Below are 22,192 nucleotides of genomic sequence, written 5' to 3'. Positions count from 1 at the left end.
GGCCCCACAGGGCCAGCTGGGGGTGGGGGACGAGGTTTAGCAGTTTAGTGGAACAGAGGATGTCCCTACCTCATCATGTGCACTTTCCTTAAACTCGAATGTGAGGTTCAGGCAGCTATGATGTGGTCTGCTCCCTCAACCTCCATGCTGAGGAACAAATACTTAGCAGCAAAAGATGTTGGTGCAGATAAAAGTTCCAGCCGCCTTGTTGGGGTGTTGCTCGAACACGTATCTGCTTCCAACTGGTGATCATCTGAGGTGTTGGACTCATGAGTCGTCCTTCAGCAAGTGGTCCAATCCTGTAAAACAGCACTGGACTTGATTGGTGAAAGCATGAGAGATGGGCTCCTTGAACTCTGCTGCGTGTTTTCATGCCTTATCACCAAGTCCCTGGCGGCTACAGTTTGGGTCCAGCTGTGCTCTAGGGACTGTCAGGAGTTCATGGGAAAACCAAACTCCCGGACTGTTCCTGCTGGGATTGCTTTATTTCCTGAGTTTGATGTCATTATTTGTGTGAAACAATTTAAAACCCAGTGTTGAATTATGCACATATGCACACACACTGAGAGAGAGAGAGAGAGAGAGAGAGAAAGAGAGAGAGAGAGAGAGAAGAGAAAGTGTATACCACATTGATACATAATTGGACAATTTCCACTACCACATGTAAACATTTTCATGGACAGCACAGTTTTGCAGCCAATTCATTTGAAATGCAACTCAACCCCACCCTTTAAACAGCCTTTAAACAGCTCTGACTGTCCCTTAAATTCATTCTGATTGTCCCTTTAATTAGTTGAGACAGCTCTGACTGTCCCTTTAATTAGTTGAAACAGCTCTGACTGTCCCTTTACTTAGTTCAGACAGCTCTGACCTGACTGTCCCTTTAATTAATTCAGACATTTCTGACTGTCCCCTTAATTGGTTCAGACAGCCCTGTCCCTGTAATTAGTTCAACCAGTTCTGACTGTCCCTTTACATAGTTCAGACAGCTTTTAGTTGACTGTCCCTCTAATTAGTTCAACCAGCTCTGACTACCCCTTTAATTAGTCTGAACAACATTTTGCAAAAGCTGTAAAATCATCCCTTACTGAGCAAAGGTAATGACTTACAAGTCATTTCTACTAACACTATGTAATCTATGGGTTCACCTGCGAGTTCTTTGACATGCTTAAGAAGAACTGAACCAGCTGTGTACCTACTTATTAAACAACCACATCACTTGGCACATAGGAACTTAGAGGGCTGATCTCAGATCAGGTTTCTCTTGTTTAAGGCGATCTAAGGCATGAGAACTGATTCTAGATATGCAGGTAATATTCAGATACACATACACTACCTCAGCCTGTGTGAGAACTGATCCTAGATCTGCAGGTGACATTCAGATACACATACACTACGCCAGTCTGTTGTGTACCTTGGTCCCATACACGTTCTCTTAACTTTTGTGCGCTTACAAATATGTGACCCTTTACCCAGAACCTGAAACCATCATGATACACCAAACTTTTTTTTACTTTCTTCTAATGAAGATCCTTTCTGAGGTTGTAGGAAGGTATGAAAGAAAGAAAGTCATGTACTACCATTTCAGTTGTAAAGGTATAGGAGATCTGGAGAAGCTACTTTAGTAAAAAGACCCAGATGTAAGTACAGATCTTTTTTTATATAGCACAAAATTCTTCTGAGTCAATAAGGGTTAATAAGAGTACCATACCTACACAAAACAATCATATAAACACATTATTCCACATAGTAGTACATAAAACACAAACTAAACAAGGTAACAGTATAAGAAAAATAGTTTAAAATGTGAATAAAAATGTGTCTTAATAATGCATTTCATAAAAGTGCTTGTCAAACCAAAGGCCTCAGAGGGAATCTTTCTTTGAAGTCAGCATGCTGTAGAATGTTTCTTAGCGTGCAGGCTGATACAGTATTCTCCCTGCTGTGCTGTTGGCTAAAACCTTTCAAAAGTGTCATGTGCCCACAGCATCTGCAAAAGCCAATTAGAGATCTTCTTCAAAACGTTCTCAATAAAAGGCAGCTTGCACGTGGGCCTAAAAATGTTGCTATTAGCTGGATCAAATTGGATCACATAGGATTAAGAAGAGGCTTAACACTATCCATCTTAAAGCAGTCTGGATCACATACCCTGAGGTTAGAGACTTGCTCACAGTAACCCATAAACGTGGACCATCGGTTCCTGTGATGCTTTTGGGAAAACTGGTGCATTGATGACATGGAAAAATGGCAGACATCTTGTAGAAAGATCCTTAAAGTCACGAAGCATTAAAGAGCCCTACAGATTAATGCCAGAGTCGACAGGCAGAGTCCTCTCTGCAGCTCTCGTTTCAATAACATGGTGCGAGGTGGTCAGCAGTCAGCCAGCCTGTGGCTGTAACACCAGCTCTCTGCCCTTTGGAGAGTTTGAACGACCTTCTGCACGTCTAAGAATACCGTGACTCCAGAGCCGAAGCTCTTGTAACATCTTGACATGAAAATGCGGGCCAAACGCCTTCTCCGTTTATTGCTGACCTTCCATTATCATCCGTGAGCAGTAATCAACCAGGAGGGAAAGGGGCGGACATGTACGCCTGCATGCTGCCTGGTGAAGAAGACTACTGTAGCAAGACTACTGGTGAAGAAGACTACTATAGAAGGACGATTATGCAAACGTCTCTGCTCATTTTCCTGGTAGTGAAAGGGGTCCTTTCTGAGTCACTACTTTTCTCACATCATTCACAAGCCCACCATCGTCACAGCGCTCAAAACAAGTGCCAAAATGCTTTTAGATGTTAAAATAGAAGGAAATTATAATAATTCCCTTTTATTCATTTACATAATAAAACGTGCCATTTTGAAGGCTGAACACCAATTACTGTCAGCATGGTCAAGCCTATAACAAGATTATACCACTCCATATAAAGTAGCAACATATGTAAATTAGTTGGGTCTTTTGATTATGAAGTTGTTCTTCAGCTGTTGGTACGTCGTGTTTTGCTTCACATGCACACAGAAGACGTTTTCTTCCTCTGCTTGATCTGGAAGCGTTATTATGTGCAGTCAAGAGACAAAATGAGTGGAGAGAGTAGAGACAGACAGTCAGACTGGGGCTTAGAGATATTCCTTTATTACTTTATTGGAGAGACGGACAGACGGCCCAGCTCAGCAAGATCCATTTTAATTTGCAGTGCAGGGCTCTCATTACTTTAGGCGACATTCTATTTCTGGAGAGCAAAGTCTGGTCAAAACATTTTTTTTTTAATGAATCACTTGTTTGAAAGTTGAGGAGGGCATAACCATTCAAAAGATCTTGCTCTCTTCCAATTCTGTCAAAAAATAAAAGAACATCCAGGGTTTTTTTTTCCTCCATTCTTTTCATTTGACATTTCTCCAAAAACCCTGGTTCCCTTCTCACTGCCACACCATCATGTAGAGCGTGCATCATGTGATCACAGCCCATTCTACGCATTAGTACCAACTGCACTGGGTAACTTAGTGGCACCAACTTCTGTTCCTGTCTGTTTCATGGGTAGTGCCTGCTAAAGTTTGACTGTCCTTGTGCTTTATTGTACTCTGTGACTTTGTAACTTTTAATGACTCGGTAATAAAGGATCTTCACTCAAGAAATGTATTTCCTGGTTACGAGGACACTTCCACTGTGCTGTTGCTTTCTGGAATAATGCCTGCATGGTGTCCATTATAAAATACTGCCTGCATGGTGTCCATTATGGAATAATGCCTGCATGGTGTCCATTATGGAATAATGCCTGCATGGTGTCCATTATAAAATACTGCCTGCATGGTGTCCATTATGGAATAATGCCTGCATGGTGTCCATTATGAAATAATGCCTGCATGGTGTCCATTATGGAATAATGCTTGCATGGCGTGCATTTTTGTATATTGCTTGCATAGTATGGCTGAAGTTTTGCATCATCAAAGACCTAAATGGAGTTTCTTTTTTCGAGTCTGAAGATCTCGCAAGCTTTTGTTTCCACTTCTCGTCCTGGAATCAGTGTGACATAAACCCACTATTGAACCATTTGTTCATAGAAGCGTTATTAGTAAACTAGATGGTAAACGATGCTGGTCTCAGATCTACATCAAAAACTGAGTAAGAACTGAATGTCTGGCAGAGGCACTAATGTAAGTGATGGACCATACGATTACCGGAGGAATACAGGGGAACATCGAGGTCATGGCCTTACATGGTACGCACATCCTGTCGAATGCTAATGTAGCTGGCTAGCGACTGCACAGATACACTAGGACCCGTCTTCTGCACATTTAAACCACGAGACACAGCCATTAATCCAGGAGAGAACGGAACAGAGCAGTCCAGCAATAACAAGGGATTGTTGCTCTGCTTCTCAAATTGCTCCACTGAGAGCAAAACTGCAAGCAATATAACTGTTCTTGTAAAAAGAAGAAGAAGAGGAAGAGGAGGAAGAGGTGTGAGTCTGATGGATGAACCGAGAGACAAGCTGTCGTCCGTGTGAAAGGAGCCGGTGAGAAAAGGCTACTAAGTCAGAGCTGAGCAGAGAGCCTGTCCACGCGGCAGCAGGAACAGGAGGTTCACAGCATCACTCCGGCACCAAGGAACCACTTACTCTAGTGCGGGGAACAGGAGGATGGAGACAGATTATGTGGCACTGAAGGGAAAGCTGTTTTCAGCTTTCTGATACTGCACTGTGATTGTGTGTGTGTGTGTGTGTGTGTGTGTGTGTGTGTGTGTGTGTGTGTGAATGTGCATGCGTGCGTTTGTGTGCCTGTGTCTGCATGTGTGTGTGTGTGTGTGTGTGTGTGTGTGTGTGTGTGTGTGTGTGTGTGTGTGTGTGTGCGTGCATGCATGTGTGTGCCTGTGTCTGCATGTGTGTGTGTGTGTGTGTGCAGGTGCCTGTGTGCATGCAAACTGAAGTCATATTGCTACATTAAAGACCCATGAGCAGAGCTGATGTTCTCATTAACTCTTATCACTGTTGCCACACCATCCTTCACTTTCTCTCTCAAACACACACACACACACACACACACACACACACACACACACACACACGGCACATCTCTCAGGATTCCAAAAGGTCATAAGCTTTGACGACAAATAAACACCCTCTATCACAAGCTTCATAAATCAGTTTTCACGTACACGTACACACACACACACACACACACACACACACACACACACACGTCTTTTTGATGCACACACTTGGTCTCTCTCCCCTGATCATAAAACTGCGTCTCACAGGTAAGAATCACACGTCTACACCCATACCTGTAGCAGACGCTGCTCTTCGGAGCCTAGCGGTCTGGTGCAAATGGCAGACAGCTATTCAAAGAGGTTCATCTTACATGCCGCCAATTAAGTATTTTCCAGCCATGATAATGTCCTGCACACATGATATGTCATCCCATCATACTTCTTTTCCCATCAATCTTTTGACACACTTCATGGAATTTGTGTGTGTTGGGGTATGTGTCAATTTCAGTGTATTTATGGAGCTAATAACCTTTCACAACAGCTGAAACCTGTTTTATTTGGTTTGGTTTATTTGAGGTTATGGTCAGGGTTAAAGGTGTAAGTTTGATAGGACTGAACAACAATACAGTTCACTGTGCTCTCCAGGTTCATGTATGCACACATGTGTGTGTGTGTACGTGTGTGTGTGTGTGTGTGTGTGTGTGTGTGTGTGTGTGTGTGTGTGTGTGTGTGTGTGTGTGTGTGTGTGTGTACCTTCATTAGAAATAAGAGAGGGAATACTTTCATTCTCCTTTCTAAGCTGATCTCCCCTTTCAAAAGAAATGAACCGCGTCCATACCCCCATCTGGGTCTGATATCATACACCTGTAATCAACTCTCTCTCTCTCTCACACACACACACACACACACACACACACACACACACACACACACACACACACACACACACACACACACACACACACTCACACACACACACACTCACACAGAGCTGAGCTGTAGGTTTTTACAGATCACCCAGGCCACTGAATGGTAGGCTGATTCAAACAAAAGAACTCACAGTTTGTCCTCAAAGTTCAACCCTGACCTCTGTCTCACCACAACTCACCACAACTCACCACATCTCATCCAGCCTGAAACAGAACAGGGCTTAACAGTTTCACCGGATATTTTAATAAGTAATTCAATCTTTGCTTTAAAGTCCATTAATGAGAATGGACAGAGATATTCAAATGAATCCACCATCTGTAGGGTTTATATTTCAGCCATGCATGCTATTAACTTATGGCACTAAATAAGATATTAATGAGGATTTGTGTATATACTTACCCTATGAAGTTTTGGCTGAATCAAGTTCTCTCTCACACACACACACACATACACACACACGTACATAGCAGATTTGTCTGCTGCACGTCCATAATGTGAATCTCCTGTTCCACCACATCCCAAAGGTGATCTCCTGGATTTAGATCTGGTGACTGTAGAGTTCTTTTGAGTACAGTGAACTCATTGACATGATCAAGAAACCATTTTGAGATCTGAGCTTTGTGTCATGGCACGTTATCCTGCTGGAAGTAGCCAACAGAAGAGGCTATAGTGGTTAGGGAACTGGTCTTGTGACTGCAGGGTCATAGGTTTGATACCCATCTTGGCCATGACTGAAGTGCTGTTGAACGTGTCACTTAATACAAGGCAGGATGGATCTGTGTTTTCATGCTGTTTATGTCAAATTCAGATCATACCAACCAACCAAGTCACAACAGCAACCATATGAACTGTAGCATCAGCTGTTCTTAGATGACAGGAGAGGTACCTGGTGTCTTCTGATGCTGTAACCCATCTTATTCAAGGTTTGGTGTGTTCAGAGATACTCTGCATACCTTGGTTGTGAGTTACTGTTACTACTGCCTTTCTGTTGACTTGAACCTGTCTGGCCATCCTCATCTGACCTCAACGAGGCATTTTTGATGGATATTTTCTCCTTTCTACAGATGGCTGTGCGTGAACCTCCCAGTAGATCGGCAGTTTCTGAAATTCTCAAACCAGCTCATCCAATGTCCTGAGTTGCTGCCATATGATTGGTTGATTAGATATTTGTGTTATAAAAATAGATATTACACTTCATTGTAAACCTAAAACTGTGTTCCAGTTGTTCAATTTGAATACTGGTTGCTTGGGAACTGTGAACTTTAGGGGCACACAATAGAAATGTGCTGTGCTGACATCTAGTGGCCAACAAAAGCACTGCAGTTATCATCACATTTTGGCAGTAATGGGACGCCTGTTACACCTGAAAACAACGACTGCTCATTGCCATTGTCCTAAAATTGTTAGATGGGAAACACCTCATGAACCTCACTCGCATACTCACTCACTCACGTTTAACATAATTCACCACAAGGGGGCACTGTTAGCATCTCTTCCTCTAAGCCTCCCTCTGGGTGGTAAATCTACACCATCAGCATTTCGCAACAGTACTCAGCAGACACTATCGGGCTCACACAGCCCGTATAAGGGGGTTTGTTTACTAAACTGTTTTCCCTAACTAGACACTCTATATTGGACATGACCTACATAGACTTACTTTAAAAAGGAAGACTGCTTTTAGGAGCGCAAAACTGGTATGCTAACTCGAACTGTCCCAGCTCCACGTCGAGTTGTTACTGCCTCCTGGGAATGATTTCCACACAAGCTGTCGGAGATCTCTGGGGACTTGGTTCAGAAAGCAGTTTTAAATACTTTTCATTGCCTTTCAACGGCCAGTGTTATGTGTGGGTATGGTTAAGGTTGGTTATCCTATTCTTCCTTTGGCCTTATTAGCTTGACTGAGGGTCTGTGTCGTGGGGGCAACTCTCCAGGCACAAAGCTGTACATTCATCAGGGTCTCCTCTATCTCCCCAGCTTCCTCCACACCTGCCTGTCCAGAATATTGTGATAATATTCAAGAGCAGAATCAGTAATACCATATACACCGTCATTCAGCGGGAGGGTGTGTGTCTGCGCCTGCAGTTATTTGTGGAGAAGGCTTGCTGTTGACTTTATATTTGTAAACAGTGGATGTGTGGTCCTCGGCTGGTGGGTGGACAGGTATGGGGGCACCAGAGACCAGTGGGCGGTGTGTGTATGGACTCAGGGCCCTCAGACCATAGTTCAGTTCTTTTTAAATCAGTGCTTTAGTGATTTGTGTCTCCAGTTCATAATCTCTGGCATCTGGAGTGGTGCTTCCGAATTGGGCTCCGTGGTGTCAGGCTCCTTGAGGAGCTTGAGCATCATTAATCCATCCCTGATTAATCCCTGATCCAGAACTGTGCTGGGAATAGCTCGCCACCCTCACTGCGTTCTGTAGGCACCTTAGAGTCACTGGTAGTCTCGATCTGACTGGGTAAGGACTGCTCATCCCCAGCAGGACAGTAAAACCTCACCACCACCATCATCACCACCACCACCACCACCAGAAAGGGACTAAAGAAGAGACAGTGATGGGGGAGCTCAAACAGCAGCCAGCATCAGTCTTCAGAGTGCTGACCTTGTTTCCATGGTTCCGTGAGGTACCTGCAAGAGCACTTCCACTTCTATCTGGCATCATCAAGCCTGCTTTCATTGCACCATTGTGTATTTTTCATGCACATCTATTTGAGTGTTTTACTGACACTCACTTATTTGAGCACACAGAGTGCACTCAAATCTGCAGAGTGCCAAGACGCAAGTCCACTTTGCACTTCGTAGTTCTTCTTTTCTGCTACCTCTAAAAAATGTTAAACATTCATTGAAGGCCTTTACTATGCACATTTCAGTAATATGGAGGTCGGCAATCATATAAAACAAACTAATCCAACACTTGAACAAATACCTCTATTGTAATATTTCTCCTGAAGCTCTTGAGTTCAGTGTCCAAAAAACATGCGTCTGATATGCATACTAATATGAACCTGTATTTCCAAGGCTTTTATTCCTTTTTGCGAAGCACAAAACGCGTTAGATTAATAAGAGGCTAATTACAATAATCCCCGTTAACCTCATCACGCACATCAGCAGGTTATAATATTAGAGCGCTGCATGAACGCTACGTGTCTGTCAGCAGTCAACAGACTGCGTCACTGGTGACTTCAACCACACGAATCTGAAATCAGTGCCGTCTAAGGTGTACGACCCAGAGACCGTATACGGTCACTGGTACGACCACGCTGAATTTATGTAATGCTTAGTAAAGATGGGCCTTGTTTACATCTACAGGTCACAGTGGCGCCTCCCCGCCGAGCCACGTGTTCGGACCGCACACTTCAGCACTGCTTTGAGCACACAGACTGCAACGTGTTGGGAGATGCTGAGAACCACACCAATAACCGCACACAGGAACCAGCCTGTCCAGGTTTATCGCAAAGTGCAACTATACCTAAACTCATGGGTCCATACACACATTTAACAAATGTCCACAGTTGACAGTTGTTTATGAGAGCTCTTAAATTACCACCATAGTACTCGTACGAAAAGAAATTCTCCTTGTGCTTCCGTTCTGGGTAACTAAAGGTGTCGGCGTGGTTCGGAGGCCTTCATCAGTTGAACATGTGCGCCTGTGAGATGTTATAATGGATGGGCGCTCGATTGCGCAGGTGCGATTAGCCTCCCTGCATCCGACAGTCTGATGATTGGTTACGCCTGCCGTTTCACTGCTGTGCAATGGCCGATAGTATGGGCGACACAGCGGATAGAAACGAAGAGGAGAAGTACTCGAACCGAGAGAGAAACAAATGTTCCCCAGAAGAAGAGGCACGATTGGAGAGGCAGCACTTCTGGAAAGTCATCGACGCGTTTAGGTTTTACAGGTGGGCCGCTCACCTTCATCTACAGCGCCAAACTCCTGCAGCGCGCGCTAGCATGTTAGCCTGCTAGCTCACGAGCCCTCACGCGCACGCTTGACAACAGTTAATCCAGAACACGTTAGCGGGATTAAAATAATCCAGCTCGTTTAATATCGGACAGCACGGAAGCGTTAGGAGCTCGTTTAGGACATACTGCCAACTGGCTGTGACCTAAAAAGTGTTGGTTTGTTAACCAGGAGACATTTCGCCTCATCATAGGTTGTTATTTGAATAAATTGGGTTCGTATTGCCCAATTTCCTCTCAGATTAGGTGTTAATCTGCATGTTTTCTAATCCTAGTCACTAATGACTTGTTTGTGTGGTGATGTTATAACGTTATACACAGATGTGGGTCTACACAAGTTTTTACACGTTTACATTTCGAGTGCAAATCATTGTACATTTTAAAAACTGATTCACGTCTTGGGGGCAAATTAATTTATATAGGACAAAATCCAGAATTAAACAATAAACTTATTTTACACATCAAATAATTGATTACATTTGTTACATTTTGTAGTTGGCTAGCCTCATTTTTGTAGACTTAAAGGGCCACAAGAGTAATTGCAGTGTAGTTTAAACTTCATGAGAGAGAGAGAGATGAGACTTTATTGATTTCCTCAGGGAAATTAACTATTAACCCAGTTGATTTGATCATTTGCTGTCATTGACGTGCAGTTTTGTGGCAGGACTGGTCTAAATGTTTTGTTGATATTCCACCCACCTGCTGTTCTGACCAGGACCCACATTCACGAGCGGGTCAGCCGCACCGAGAGGCAGTTCCGCAGCCTTCCACAGCGACACCAGCGTCTCCTGTCGGGCTTCCTGCCCAAGCTGGCCAAGATCCGCCACTGTGTGGACCAGAACCATGAAATACTGCAGGCCATCGTGCGCAACTGCACCCACATGTTTGAGAATATGGAGTACGGGGAGGATGTAGGTGAAGCTCTGGGTTGGCTGGTTCTGATCCAGCGTTAACCAGGTCATATGCAGCATTTAGACCAGCAGGCTGCTTATTGAGCTGATTTAATGTGCATACTTTATCATTTAAGACTCTTTAAGGAACAGTTTGACTACTATCTCTTCATGTAGAAAAATGCACCATGTTTGGTGTACAATTTTTCACAAACTACACGTATGCTACTTATTTCATGGCCAAAATATTTCATAATAAGAATGCCCTAATGTAAAAATTCCTCCGAATAAACCCATAACATTTATTTGCAGTGTCCTTTTGCTAAATATTGTTTGAAGTAGCTTTATTACTGACTAGCTACCATAGATGTTAGTGTAATTGTTTAAGGAATGAAAATTTATATTAATTGGTAGAGTAGAACATTAATTGAAAATTTGCTGATGAATTGATTCAGGTATTTAAGATGCTGTAGTGTTTCTGTATATAAATTCCTTACTTGGAAGCAACAGATGTCTTACAATATATTTAGACCCACTCCCAATGTTGATTTTGTTGATATTAGTTTACCTTTGATTAATCATGTTAAAAGTTGTAATTTGTTTATTTTATTGTACAGTGCTTTGATTAACGTCCTCTCCCCAAAGCCCTGCATTAATAGGAGATTTGTCTTTAGGATAACGCAAGAAAAGTGGTGCCAACGTCCACATTCGACATGGACAAGCTGAAGTCCACCATTAAGCAGTTTGTGCGTGACTGGAGTGAGGAAGGCAAAGCAGAGAGGGACACCTGCTACAAACCCCTCATAGAGGAGATCCAGAGACAGTTCCCTCCTGACCAGTGGTGAGTACAACCCCTCATAGAGCAGATATAGAGGTGGTGAGTACAATCCCTCATAGAGCAGATATAGAGGCGGTGAGTACAATCCCTCATAGAGCAGATATAGAGGTGGTGAGTATAACCCCTCATAGAGCAGATATAGAGGTGGTGAGTATAACCCCTCATAGAGCAGATATATGGGTGGTGAGTATAACCCCTCATAGAGCAGATATAGAGGTGTGAATATAACCCCTCATAGAGCAGATATAGAGGTGGTAAGTATAACCCCTCATAGAGCAGATATAGAGGTGGTGAGTATAACCCCTCATAGAGCAAATATAGGAGTGGTGAATATAACCCCTCATAGAGCAGATATAGAGGTGGTGAGTATAACCCCTCATAGAGCAGATATAGAGGTGGTAAGTATAACCCCTCATAGAGCAGATATAAAGGTGATGAGTACTACCCCTCATAGAGCAGATATAGAGGTGGTGAATATAACCTCTCATAGAGCAGATATAGAGGTGGTGAATATAACCCCTCATAGAGCAGATATAGAGGTGGTGAGTACTACCCCTCATAGAGCAGATATAGAGGTGGTGAGTATAACCCCTCATAGAGCAGATATAGAGGTGGTGAGTATAACACCTCAGAGCAGATAGAGGTGGTGAGTACAACCCCTCATAGAGTAGATGTAGAGGTGTAAGTATAACCCCTCATAGAGCAGATATAAAGGTGGTGAATACTATCCATCATAGAGCAGATATAGAGGTGGTGAGTACTACCCCTCATAGAGCAGATATAGAGGTGGTGAGTACTACCCCTCATAGAGCAGATAGAGGTGGTGAGTATAACACCTCAGAGAAGATATAGAGGTGGTGAGTACAACCCCTCATAGAGCAGATGTAGAGGTGTAAGTACAATCCCTCATAGAGCAGATATAGAGGTGTGAATATAACCCCTCATAGAGCAGATATAGAGGTGGTGAGTATAACCCCTCATAGAGCAGATATAGAGGTGGTGAGTATAACCCCTCATAGAGCAGATAGAGGTGGTGAGTATAATATAGTGATATGAGATAGTGGTTTTTAATGAAGTACCTGGTTTGCTAAACTAATATTTGTTAGTTAAATAACTAACAAATATTAGTTTTTGTTTTGTCTGTTTTACAGCGACGTGTCGAAGGTGAGCGTCCTGGTTCCTGGAGCGGGTCTGGGCCGTCTGGCCTGGGAGGTGGCCCGGCTGGGCTACTCCTGCCAGGGCAACGAGTGGAGCTTCTTCATGCTCTTCTCCTCCCACTTTGTCCTCAACAGGTACTGCACCTCCACCGCCTGGGGAGTCTCACCTCACCCAGCATCTAGATTGATTCTAGGGAAGACACTGATGTTTCTGATTTCCAATACAAATATTGAAACCTTGCCCATCAGCATTATATCATACCCACTATAAAACCAGCTAACCTTTAAAGTGAGCTGTTTATTATTGCGGCGTCTACGGTGACCGGTGTGGAATAAATCCATAGACAACAACCTGACGTGTAGATTCGGTAGATCAGATTCAGTATCTTTTCCCTCCAATATCAGATCCAGCGTTTTCTGGTGGTGTCATCCTGAAAGCAGTACTTGGTTTTGGCTCAGTGCCATCTCGAACTGACACACTGCCAACAGCTTTGACATAAGTCAATGGTGAGAGCTTAATTTGGTGTAGTTACTTAAGCTTATGGTTAACTGTTACCAGTTCCTTTGGTGATATTTTACACATTTGACAGCCAAATATTAGGAATAATTAGGATAGGCTGGACAATCAACCTACCACAAGACCCCAATTATCTTTGCTGACCCAGTATATTGCTTATCTAGCAAAACATTTGACACTGTAAGGAACTAAGTGTACATCTGGTGTGAATGAATCTAAATTGCCCCTGTCCCCCATATTCCCAGGTGTGATAAAGAGAATGCTCTGACATTGTATCCCTGGGTTCACCAGTTCAGCAACAACAAGATGTCGACCGACCAGACAAGACCCGTGTTCTTCCCGGACATCAACCCCCAGAGTCTCCCGCTGGACTCGGACTTTTCCATGACGGCCGGGGACTTCCTGGAGGTGTACACGAATCCGAGTGAGTCGAGCGGCGATCTCTTTCGTATATAACCGTTATTGTCTAGCATCGTATGGTAGCATTTGCCTAAAAATGGATTTTGCAGTTTTAATGCTGTGGCATTGAATGTGTAGCATGCATGGTCAGCGGTAATTGGCAACCAGATCCATAGCAGGTGTTATCGTTGGAGTAATGTTAGAGTGTCTCTGAAATGCTGGAACTTTCTGTGGTGCGTATTCAGTGTAAACAGTCACAGCTGGTGCTTGTTACAGAATATTAAAGCTTACAGTTGTTTGTTTGCCCCAACAGATATCTGGGATTGTGTTACCACCTGTTTCTTTATCGACACTGCCCATAACATCCTTGACTATATAGAGACCATCTGGAACATTCTCAAACCTGGTGGTGTTTGGATCAATTTGGGTAAGTCCACCAAAGATCCAGAGATAGTCAACATAAATGTGCTGGCCAGCCATGTCCTCAAATATTAGCAGGTCATAGTGATAGTTTTGATTAAAACATTTTGAACTATTTCATATTCTTTTTACATTTTTTTGTTTTGTTTAACATTTGTTTAACTAGAATAAATTTACGTTGAGGTGACATTTCTGAGATTAAACAAAAGTGATTGGATTGTGTTGGTTCAAGGTCCTCTTCTGTACCATTTTGAGAATATGGCCAACGAACTCTCCATCGAGCTGAGCTATGAAGAAATAAAGGATGCCATTTTGAAGTGTGGATTTCAGCTGGAGGTAAAGTGGTAGCGTAAAGCAGTCTACAACCTGAACACGATCATCATAATTTGGTTATCTCTATATATTAAATGGCTTCCTTCCTTCCTGTAGATAGAGAGAGAATCAGTGCTCACCACGTACACAGAGAATGATCGCTCCATGCTAAGGTACTTGTACGACTGTGTATTTTTCGTGGCGCGGAAACACACGGACCAGCCATCCAATGGGACTCTGTCTTCCAAAGATGCCCCGCCTGATGAATCTGTACAGAAACAAGAAACCACGACCTGGCCTTCAGCCAGTTGAAGTCCCTCAGACGTCTCTGTTGATTAAGGCATGGAGTCATTTTTACATCTGTATTCTTCGATGATGGATGTCATTTCCTTCTCATCCAGTGGTTCTAAGGCCCAGCTCTGGACAACGATGGCCTGCCCACTTTGGAGACTTCCCTACTCACCTTGTAGGTGCTGGAGAGAGGTGGGATATACAAACCTGCAGTGCCTCAAGTCCCCTGGACTGGGACTGAGAACCGAGGACTGCATACAAACCCCTGGGTGTTTATAAAGATTGTTGGAGGTACTGGATTCGTGTCTGTTCCCTCCTGATCTGACGATAGACGTTTTTGTCCATTCACATACTAATGTAGTGGATCCTTGCTGTAAAACACTTAATTATATTTATGCACACTTCACTGGTGAACATGCTATGTAACAAAAAAAAAGGCCCTACCATGGGTCCATATACTGGCATGAGGTTATTGTAACAATGTCTGTTGGAGGATTCTTGTTTTCTGAACCTGATCTCACAGTGTGCACTGCAAGGTACCAGCAGAACTGGTACTGCAATCTGACCTGCTAATGGCGGTAGTTCTGTAGAGAGGAGGGCCTGTTCCAAAATCACCCCTCGACCGTGAACCGTTGTAATGGCCGTCAGCAAGACTGCTGTAGGCAGACATGGCGAGCCTTGTGAGATATCGTCACTGTTCATGTCGTCTGGCTTTGCCTTCACTGGATACTGCAGTCTTCCTCACCAAATGGCTCTTCTTTACAGTGAATCTCTTGCCGTCCATATTCAAGCCCCATCTTCTGGACCCTTAAACATGTTTTTGGGGTTGTTGTCGTTGTTCAAAAGGCTCACAGAAGGGTGGTTTGCTATGTATACCGTAACAGTGATTATAGTTATTGCTGACTTTGTTACTTTTCTGGATTAATTCCGCCGTGTGGATGACTGGCTGTTAAGATTGTAACAACTTAACCACAGCACTACTTAAAGTTGTTTTAAACTTACTGTGTAGTTGCATATGAATGTGAATTTCTACTATTAAACCTGATATTAAGGCACCAACTTCACTGCAAATGGTAAACATTTTTTGTTTAGTTTTTTTTTTATTTGCCTGCCTTGATGTTGCCATCAGTGTAAACGCATTATGTATTTGATTAAAGTAAAAAAAAATGCGTTTGACCAAATATTTTAACAAAGGAAGGTGTTAAAACAAAAGTAAGGTTAACGTTTAGTCTTTTTATTACAAGATATTCAGAAATCTTACTGTTGCAGCCTGCAGCAGTCTGTCTCCGCGCCACACGGGGGCGCCACATCTCATACACTCACTTTAATGACGACGTTCGTCTCGTAAACGCTGGGAAAGTTGAGCAGGCAGCTAGCGTTAGCCCGCCGCGTGTGATGTGCGCGCCGCCGGGGTTTCGGGATTTTAGCTACGAGGGACACTTCCCAACTGAAGGTCTTACTAATATGAGGAAGCGGAGGGCCGAGAGCGAATTGATCTGGGAGGGTGAGAAGAAGAAACGCGTCCGCTCCCTCAACGGCGCAGACAGGCGGAACCAGGCGGTCCAGCGCGCCGCGTCGCCTCCGTCCTCCCCCGCCTCGACCGGACCAACCGCACAGCGTCGCAGAAAGAGGCCGATCTCCTCGGACCACCACGGGTCGGAGGACGAGGTCTCGTCCACGGGGACCCCGCCGTGGAGCGGTTCCGACCCGGCGGACGTGCACCGTCCTGCAGGCGGAGCGCGGCATCCGGCAGGTCCGCACGACGCGCTTTCCAAACGGCCCAAAACGGAGGGCACGACCGTGCACCTCACCAAGGTAGGACGTTACCTGGCTGACTGCTTTCACGAGGTTTCCAACGTGGTGGTTTGTGTACTGACACTGCGGTTGAGCGGACAGATTCAGGCACTAACGCACGATGTCGCTGGAGTCGAGCTACAATTAACACTGCACTAGTGCGCACCAAGATCCACGTCTGTTCAGTACAGCTGGGGTGGTAGTGAAACCCTCATCCTGGTGTGTTTCTCCTTGCGTTTTGTTTTAAATGACCCTTAATCTGACCCTAATCTGTAAAACAACACTGACAGGTGGTGCCCGCCGATGACGTCGGTGACGGGGAGCTTGGCGCCTTCAACTCCTTCCAGTTCTGGAGGACTCCTCTTCCCCAGTTAGACCTCTCTCTCCTGGACGGCCAGTCCACAGCTGAGATCACCAGCAGCTCTTCTGTCAAAGACCCCACCGAAGCCATGGAGACATGAGGAAGACTACCACACGCCTATAAACTCAGGCCACACCTCACCACGCGTGCACCTGCTCCAAGGAGAGCCTGTATGTTGCAGAGTTCAAGGTTTCCTTGAAGGAACACTCCCAGTGCACGTCTGTGGTGAATGTGTGTGCCGTGCTGACAATTCAGAGTTCTGTAATGCACATCAGACTCATGTTCTGAACACTGTTTTTAAGCCAGAAACGTCTTCTGGTTGTTGCAGGTGAATCATACCAGCACACTGTTTTTCATGCTTTAGTATTAGTTCAGAACTTCAGTATTAGAATTTCCGATGAGGCTTTACAGATTCGTACATTGTAAAGCATAGAGATTTAATATTTACTTTTTCTTTAAGGTCAGTAAGTTTCAGTGACGTTTGGTTTCAGTTTCTCTCGTACCCATTGCAGGTCTTTTGGTGACTTGTGTTGGGTAGCAAATTAGTCCTAATTCATCATGGCAATTTTTGCATTATTTCTCTATTGTTGAAAAGCTTAATGGCCTTGTTAGTCATTTTTCAAGTCTTGTGAATATTATTTTTTTATTTCATTTTTTAGTATGAGCAATAAAGTGTGAACTTTTTGTATATGGTCCTCTGTATTAGTAAATGTGTATCTTGGTGGCCGTGTTACGTATGTGTACTTAACCTCATGGAAGTCTTAACGCGTACCCCATCCAATCTCAACATTATTGGTTTAGTTCCGTGTAAGGCCAGTGTTGCGTTCAGGCGTTATGACTTCAGCCCAGGGTCGGCTGTTCTGAGAAGTTACGAAGCTTTCTCCGTTTCTCTGCTCCCCACAATCTCTAGTGACCTTTGATCTGAGTAAAGGGATGAGAGGTGAGAGTTGGCCTTTTATGAGAGACAGCCAGTGATAACTCACCTGAAGATATCATACCTTCTTAGGTTAACATTAACTGCATCTGACCTGATATGGTAAGCTGGGTTCCCTTTCACACTGATGAATACATCTTCAGGCTGTAGGGAGTCGTGCGTATTTCTACTCAAATACACCAAAAGGAATATAAACAATGTAGATATATTCAAAATCCTAATGGATTATACGTGCGTTTTTAAAATGTCTTAATTTATCCAAAGTACTCACCACCAAACCCGTGAGCTACAGTGGTGCCATGGACGGGCTGTACTGGACCAGACAGTATTGTTCAGGTCCACGAGTGTAACGTTTCCATCCAGGTTGTCCTTCGCCCTGTTACCGCGGATAGACGGAGCCCGGCTGGTTACTCATTCGAGAGATGGCTTATTTCCCCTGTGGTCGATGAGATGAAAGTCAACTGTGAACGTTTTAAACATTTGTAAAAAAAGTTAAACAGATAACTTGAAAGTAAGCACATCTTCGAACTCGGGCGCGGGATTAAAACATGAAAAAAACGGCTGCAGAGAACTAATGTGTAACTACCAAACCAGTGTTACCAAACCAGAGTCACGGCGCGTAAGGCGCGTTTTGCGCTAAAACCGCCCCCTCTTATTCTGGCGCAGCAGTATCTGTGCGGACTCATGAGCGCATTGAGCGGGTGAAGGAGCGGACACCCTGAAGATAGATGAGTAAACAACCGGCGAGAAGATGGAGGTGAGTGCACAACATGAACGCTGGTACAATTAACTCACTTATTTACCATTGAATTAAGAAGAGTTTATTGTACAACTATTACACGCTTCCCTCTGTCCAGATGAGTTTCTGTTTGTTTGTTATTAGTTGTTTATTTACCCGAAACGTATTTTTTTCTTCCACTAGTTTTTAGACGTTTTTATTTATTGTATTGATCCCTTGTTTGTTTATTTTTTTCATGGGTTTTGGCTCTAGAGTTCGATAAAATGGGTGAAGCGATTTATGTGTTGCGTCTTCCAGAAAAGAGGCGAACATCATATCCTATTATTCACACTTTTATTGGGTTTTACACTACTTCTAAGAGTGCGTTTAATTACGTGATATAAAAAATGACAAATGATTTGCAGGTGATAACCGTCAAATTCAAATTGACTAGTTTACAAACGCGCAGAGAGATTTCTACATTTTATTATATAGCTATAAAAATCGATAGATTGACTCTAGACATTTACGCACATTGTATCATCGTTAATTACAGATGCATCTTTTACCTACCCCAAGTTAAAATCTAACCTTTAAGGCAACCTTACCATATATAATAATACAGGCATTTGTAACTTGAAACTACAGGAGATAAGACAATGAGGAAGGTTTGTCAGGGCAGGCAAAATACCGAATCGGTTTCAATGCAGCCATAAGGGATTTTCTCTCCTTCACTAACTAATCGTCCAATTGTCGAGCTCTGCATGAGGCTTCAGTGTTGGAAAAAAACAGGCTGGTCTGTGCTGTTTCCCTCGCTGTCCTGTGGAGCTGGTCTGGGTGCCATCAGCTCTTGTTAATGTCAGATGGCCTCCTTCGGTCTGCAGGTGTAACCTGAGGGGGGGATCTCAGAATGGCCACCTGACCTAACCACGTGTCCTGCCAACACTGTGCCAGTTTGCATCTTTTGTCTACGGTGGAAACAGTGGTCTGCGTCCTGCATGGGCGTGCAAGTGTTTGTGTTTACGGGTTTTGGCCAAGCCCACTTCTTCTGGCTCCAGTATGATATTCTGACATTCCATCTTGCGTTAATCCATGTCGAACAACAGCAAGGGGCTGTGATATGTGTGTCTTCAGGAACTCTGGAGGTGTCCCGCAAGCAGTTGGGCTTGACTTTAATCGTTATTTGTCCCATCCATCCACCATCTCCGGCTGAAGCTCGCTGTCGTTTCCAAGCAACCAACGTGGTCGCCTGGATAAGTGATCCTACTGTCGTGGAATTAGGCCTCCCGTTGGACGGAGGCTGATGGGATTCCAAATTTGGGGCTGTTGTTTCCTTCCATCGAGTCAAGTAGCCACAGGGGTGTGACGAAGTGATTTATCGACGCCTCCCTTTGCTTACCAAGTGATTTTATGGACGCAGCCCTCGCATGCAGACCGATCCACCTCCCTCGCGTTCAGTTCCACAGTAAAACTGCACCAAAGTCGGAGGTCACTGCCCCAGCTGGGTTCATGAAGGCTGGAGTGTGAACTGGGCTAGGATTGACTGGATGGTTTTAGGTTACATTAGGACTCCGGGTCTATTTGCCATTCCTTTCTCTGCATTGTTTCATGCTCAGAAAAGGCAGAGAAATATTAATCAGATGACTGACAACTGAAATCATGCATGGTTAATCAACACATCGGTGTCAACAACACTGATGCCTTCATTATTCTTTAATTATCGTATTGCAAGCAGGAGTGGAGAAGACTCTGTGATCGGGGTAAACAATATATAAACAAATACAACTGGAGACACTGGAAGCAGCCCAGCTGTGTAGTAGTGTCTGACCTCTTCCACAACCCTGGGTCATCTACCCTGGGTCACCAACCCTGGGTCATCTACCCTGGGTCATCTACCCTGGTCATATACCCTGGGTCATCTACCCTGGTCATATACCCTGGTCATATACCCTGGGTCATCTACTTTGGGTCATATACCCTGGGTCATCTACCCTGGGTCACCAACCCTGGGCCATCTACCCTGGGTCATCTACCCTGGTCATATACCCTGGGTCATCTACTTTGGGTCATCTACCCTGGGTCATATACCCTGGGTCATCTACCCTGGGCCATCTACCCTGGGTCATCTACCCTGGTCATATACCCTGGGTCATCTACCCTGGTCATATACCCTGGGTCATCTACCCTGGGTCATCTACCCTGGGTCATATACCCTGGGTCATCTACCCTGGGTCATTTCATTTCATTTCATTTATGGCATTTAGCAGACGCTCTTATCCAGAGCGACTTACAAAAGTGCTACGTAGTTGCTTGAGGCTGTTGTCATCTACCCTGGGTCATCTACCCTGGGTCATCTACCCTGGGTCATCTACTCTGGGTCATCTACTCTGGGCCATCTACCTTGGGTCATCTACCCTGGGTCATCTACTCTGGGTCATCTACTCTGGGTCATCTACCCTGGGTCATCTACTCTGGGTCATCTACCCTGGGTCACTGACCCCTGCCATTGCACTTTCACTGAGAAAATGTTCCTTAATCATCTTTCTTTTTCCAGCCCAGAAAATCGTGGATCCAGACGACCTTTTACAAGAGGGAGTGTGTGAAATTTTTGCCTGTGTCATGGGTCCATCACAGGCAAGTCTCTTGACCTTTGTGTCTTGGTGGGTCAGAGGTTGTCACATGTTGACCTTTTATCTCCTATGTTGGAGGTTTTGAACCTTTTCAGAATGCTTTATTAGGGAAATATTATGATGTATTTCCATAGAAAACTTTCCCATCTGTTTCAGGTGTTCTCCAGTTTGTCATGTTTGTCAGAATCTGATCAGGTAGGAATTTGTGGTTCTGTTGTTACCTCATCACTGTATTATTTTAGTTTTCAAGTAAAATTTCATTGTAGTTACATGCTGTATTTTACTGGCTGATTCCAAATCATGTTCGTGCATATATCCACAACCTTTATCACCATTAGACTCACTGCGGCTGCTCTCAACACAAAAAGCACCATTGCTATATTGACAGTATCATAATCATAAATATTACATCCTTATTCTGCAATGGTAACGCTGGGATTTTGCCTTTAAATACTGTTGCACACTATTTCAACAAGTTTCCTGCTGAAACACACTGTGGCTTGAGACCATTTACTTACTATCAAATGTTATTTTCGGATTCATAGGCATGCTTATGACTCAGTAAACAGAGCAGGCCACCAGGGCCAGGACAACACTGAACCATTAAGAGAGGCTATACTACAAGATGTATTAAAGCCTGGCATTTGGCCTCTCTCTCTCTCTCTCTCTCTCAGGTGCTGTTGCGGGAGGCTAATCGGAGAGCACATGGATCTAGACTCCGTGTCTCGGGGCCAAGGCCCCGCCCCGCCCATGTCTCCTCCTCCTCCGGGTGACGGAGAGGAGTGGCTGGTGAACCTGCACACCAAGGCCAGTCCCACCGATGCGTTCGGCTCCATCGACTTCCAGGGCAGCACCAAGAGGTCTTTCCGTGCCAAGGTACACGTCCCAACGCGTGTGTCTGGGAACGCATGGTCTCACGTATAGTTCTACCAAGTTTTCACTTTGAACGATGAGCCTCCGCAGCCTGATAATCCGCACTGTTGTAAAGTGTACCAGACCAGTCCTGTTCCACGGTCTTGCCCCTCCCAGTACGTGCGTCTCTCCTGCGATGCTAAACCGGAGC

The 22,192-nt window shown here is 44.4% G+C and overlaps 3 protein-coding genes and 1 long non-coding RNA gene across 10 annotated transcripts in view; 3 read left to right on the top strand and 1 right to left on the bottom strand.

The window, feature by feature from the left end:
- Window positions 1-9,333: 9,333 nt before the first annotated feature.
- Window positions 9,334-15,751, top strand: carnmt1 (carnosine N-methyltransferase 1). The gene is made up of 8 exons (XM_076999053.1): window positions 9,334-9,807; window positions 10,584-10,779; window positions 11,433-11,599; window positions 12,748-12,888; window positions 13,516-13,694; window positions 13,983-14,096; window positions 14,322-14,425; window positions 14,519-15,751. The coding sequence occupies exons 1-8, from the start codon at window positions 9,662-9,664 to the stop codon at window positions 14,711-14,713; spliced, it is 1,242 nt and encodes a 413-aa protein (XP_076855168.1). The 5' UTR covers window positions 9,334-9,661; the 3' UTR covers window positions 14,714-15,751.
- Window positions 15,752-16,011: 260 nt separating this feature from the next.
- LOC143509695 (uncharacterized) lies at window positions 16,012-17,535 on the top strand. The gene is made up of 2 exons (XM_076998532.1): window positions 16,012-16,507; window positions 16,777-17,535. The coding sequence occupies exons 1-2, from the start codon at window positions 16,088-16,090 to the stop codon at window positions 16,945-16,947; spliced, it is 591 nt and encodes a 196-aa protein (XP_076854647.1). The 5' UTR covers window positions 16,012-16,087; the 3' UTR covers window positions 16,948-17,535.
- A 39-nt stretch (window positions 17,536-17,574) lies between these two features.
- LOC143509696 (uncharacterized) lies at window positions 17,575-18,252 on the bottom strand. Its single transcript, XR_013129737.1, has 3 exons — window positions 18,053-18,252; window positions 17,876-17,947; window positions 17,575-17,768 (listed from the first exon to the last, which is right to left on the bottom strand). It is a non-coding gene; the product is annotated as an uncharacterized LOC143509696 (long non-coding RNA).
- Window positions 18,253-18,397: 145 nt separating this feature from the next.
- trpm6 (transient receptor potential cation channel, subfamily M, member 6) overlaps window positions 18,398-22,192 on the top strand; it is a 25,066-nt gene continuing 21,271 nt past the window's right edge. For all 7 annotated transcript variants that reach the window (XR_013129873.1, XM_076999047.1, XM_076999050.1 and 4 more), the window contains exons 1-5: window positions 18,398-18,538; window positions 21,054-21,133; window positions 21,286-21,324; window positions 21,804-22,005; window positions 22,159-22,192. The exon at window positions 22,159-22,192 is cut by the window's right edge and continues 180 nt beyond it. Coding sequence is in view for 6 of the 7 variants with exons in the window: in XM_076999047.1 (XP_076855162.1) it covers window positions 18,533-18,538; window positions 21,054-21,133; window positions 21,286-21,324; window positions 21,804-22,005; window positions 22,159-22,192 (361 nt within the window). In the remaining variant the exon portion in view is untranslated. The remainder of the gene's footprint in view (window positions 18,539-21,053; window positions 21,134-21,285; window positions 21,325-21,803; window positions 22,006-22,158) is intronic.

The sequence above is a fragment of the Brachyhypopomus gauderio genome, chromosome 3 (genome assembly GCF_052324685.1).
Source record: "Brachyhypopomus gauderio isolate BG-103 chromosome 3, BGAUD_0.2, whole genome shotgun sequence".
Classification (NCBI taxonomy): domain Eukaryota; kingdom Metazoa; phylum Chordata; class Actinopteri; order Gymnotiformes; family Hypopomidae; genus Brachyhypopomus; species Brachyhypopomus gauderio.
Note: the sequence above shows the minus strand (reverse complement) of the source record. Positions and strands in the feature narration are given on the sequence as shown.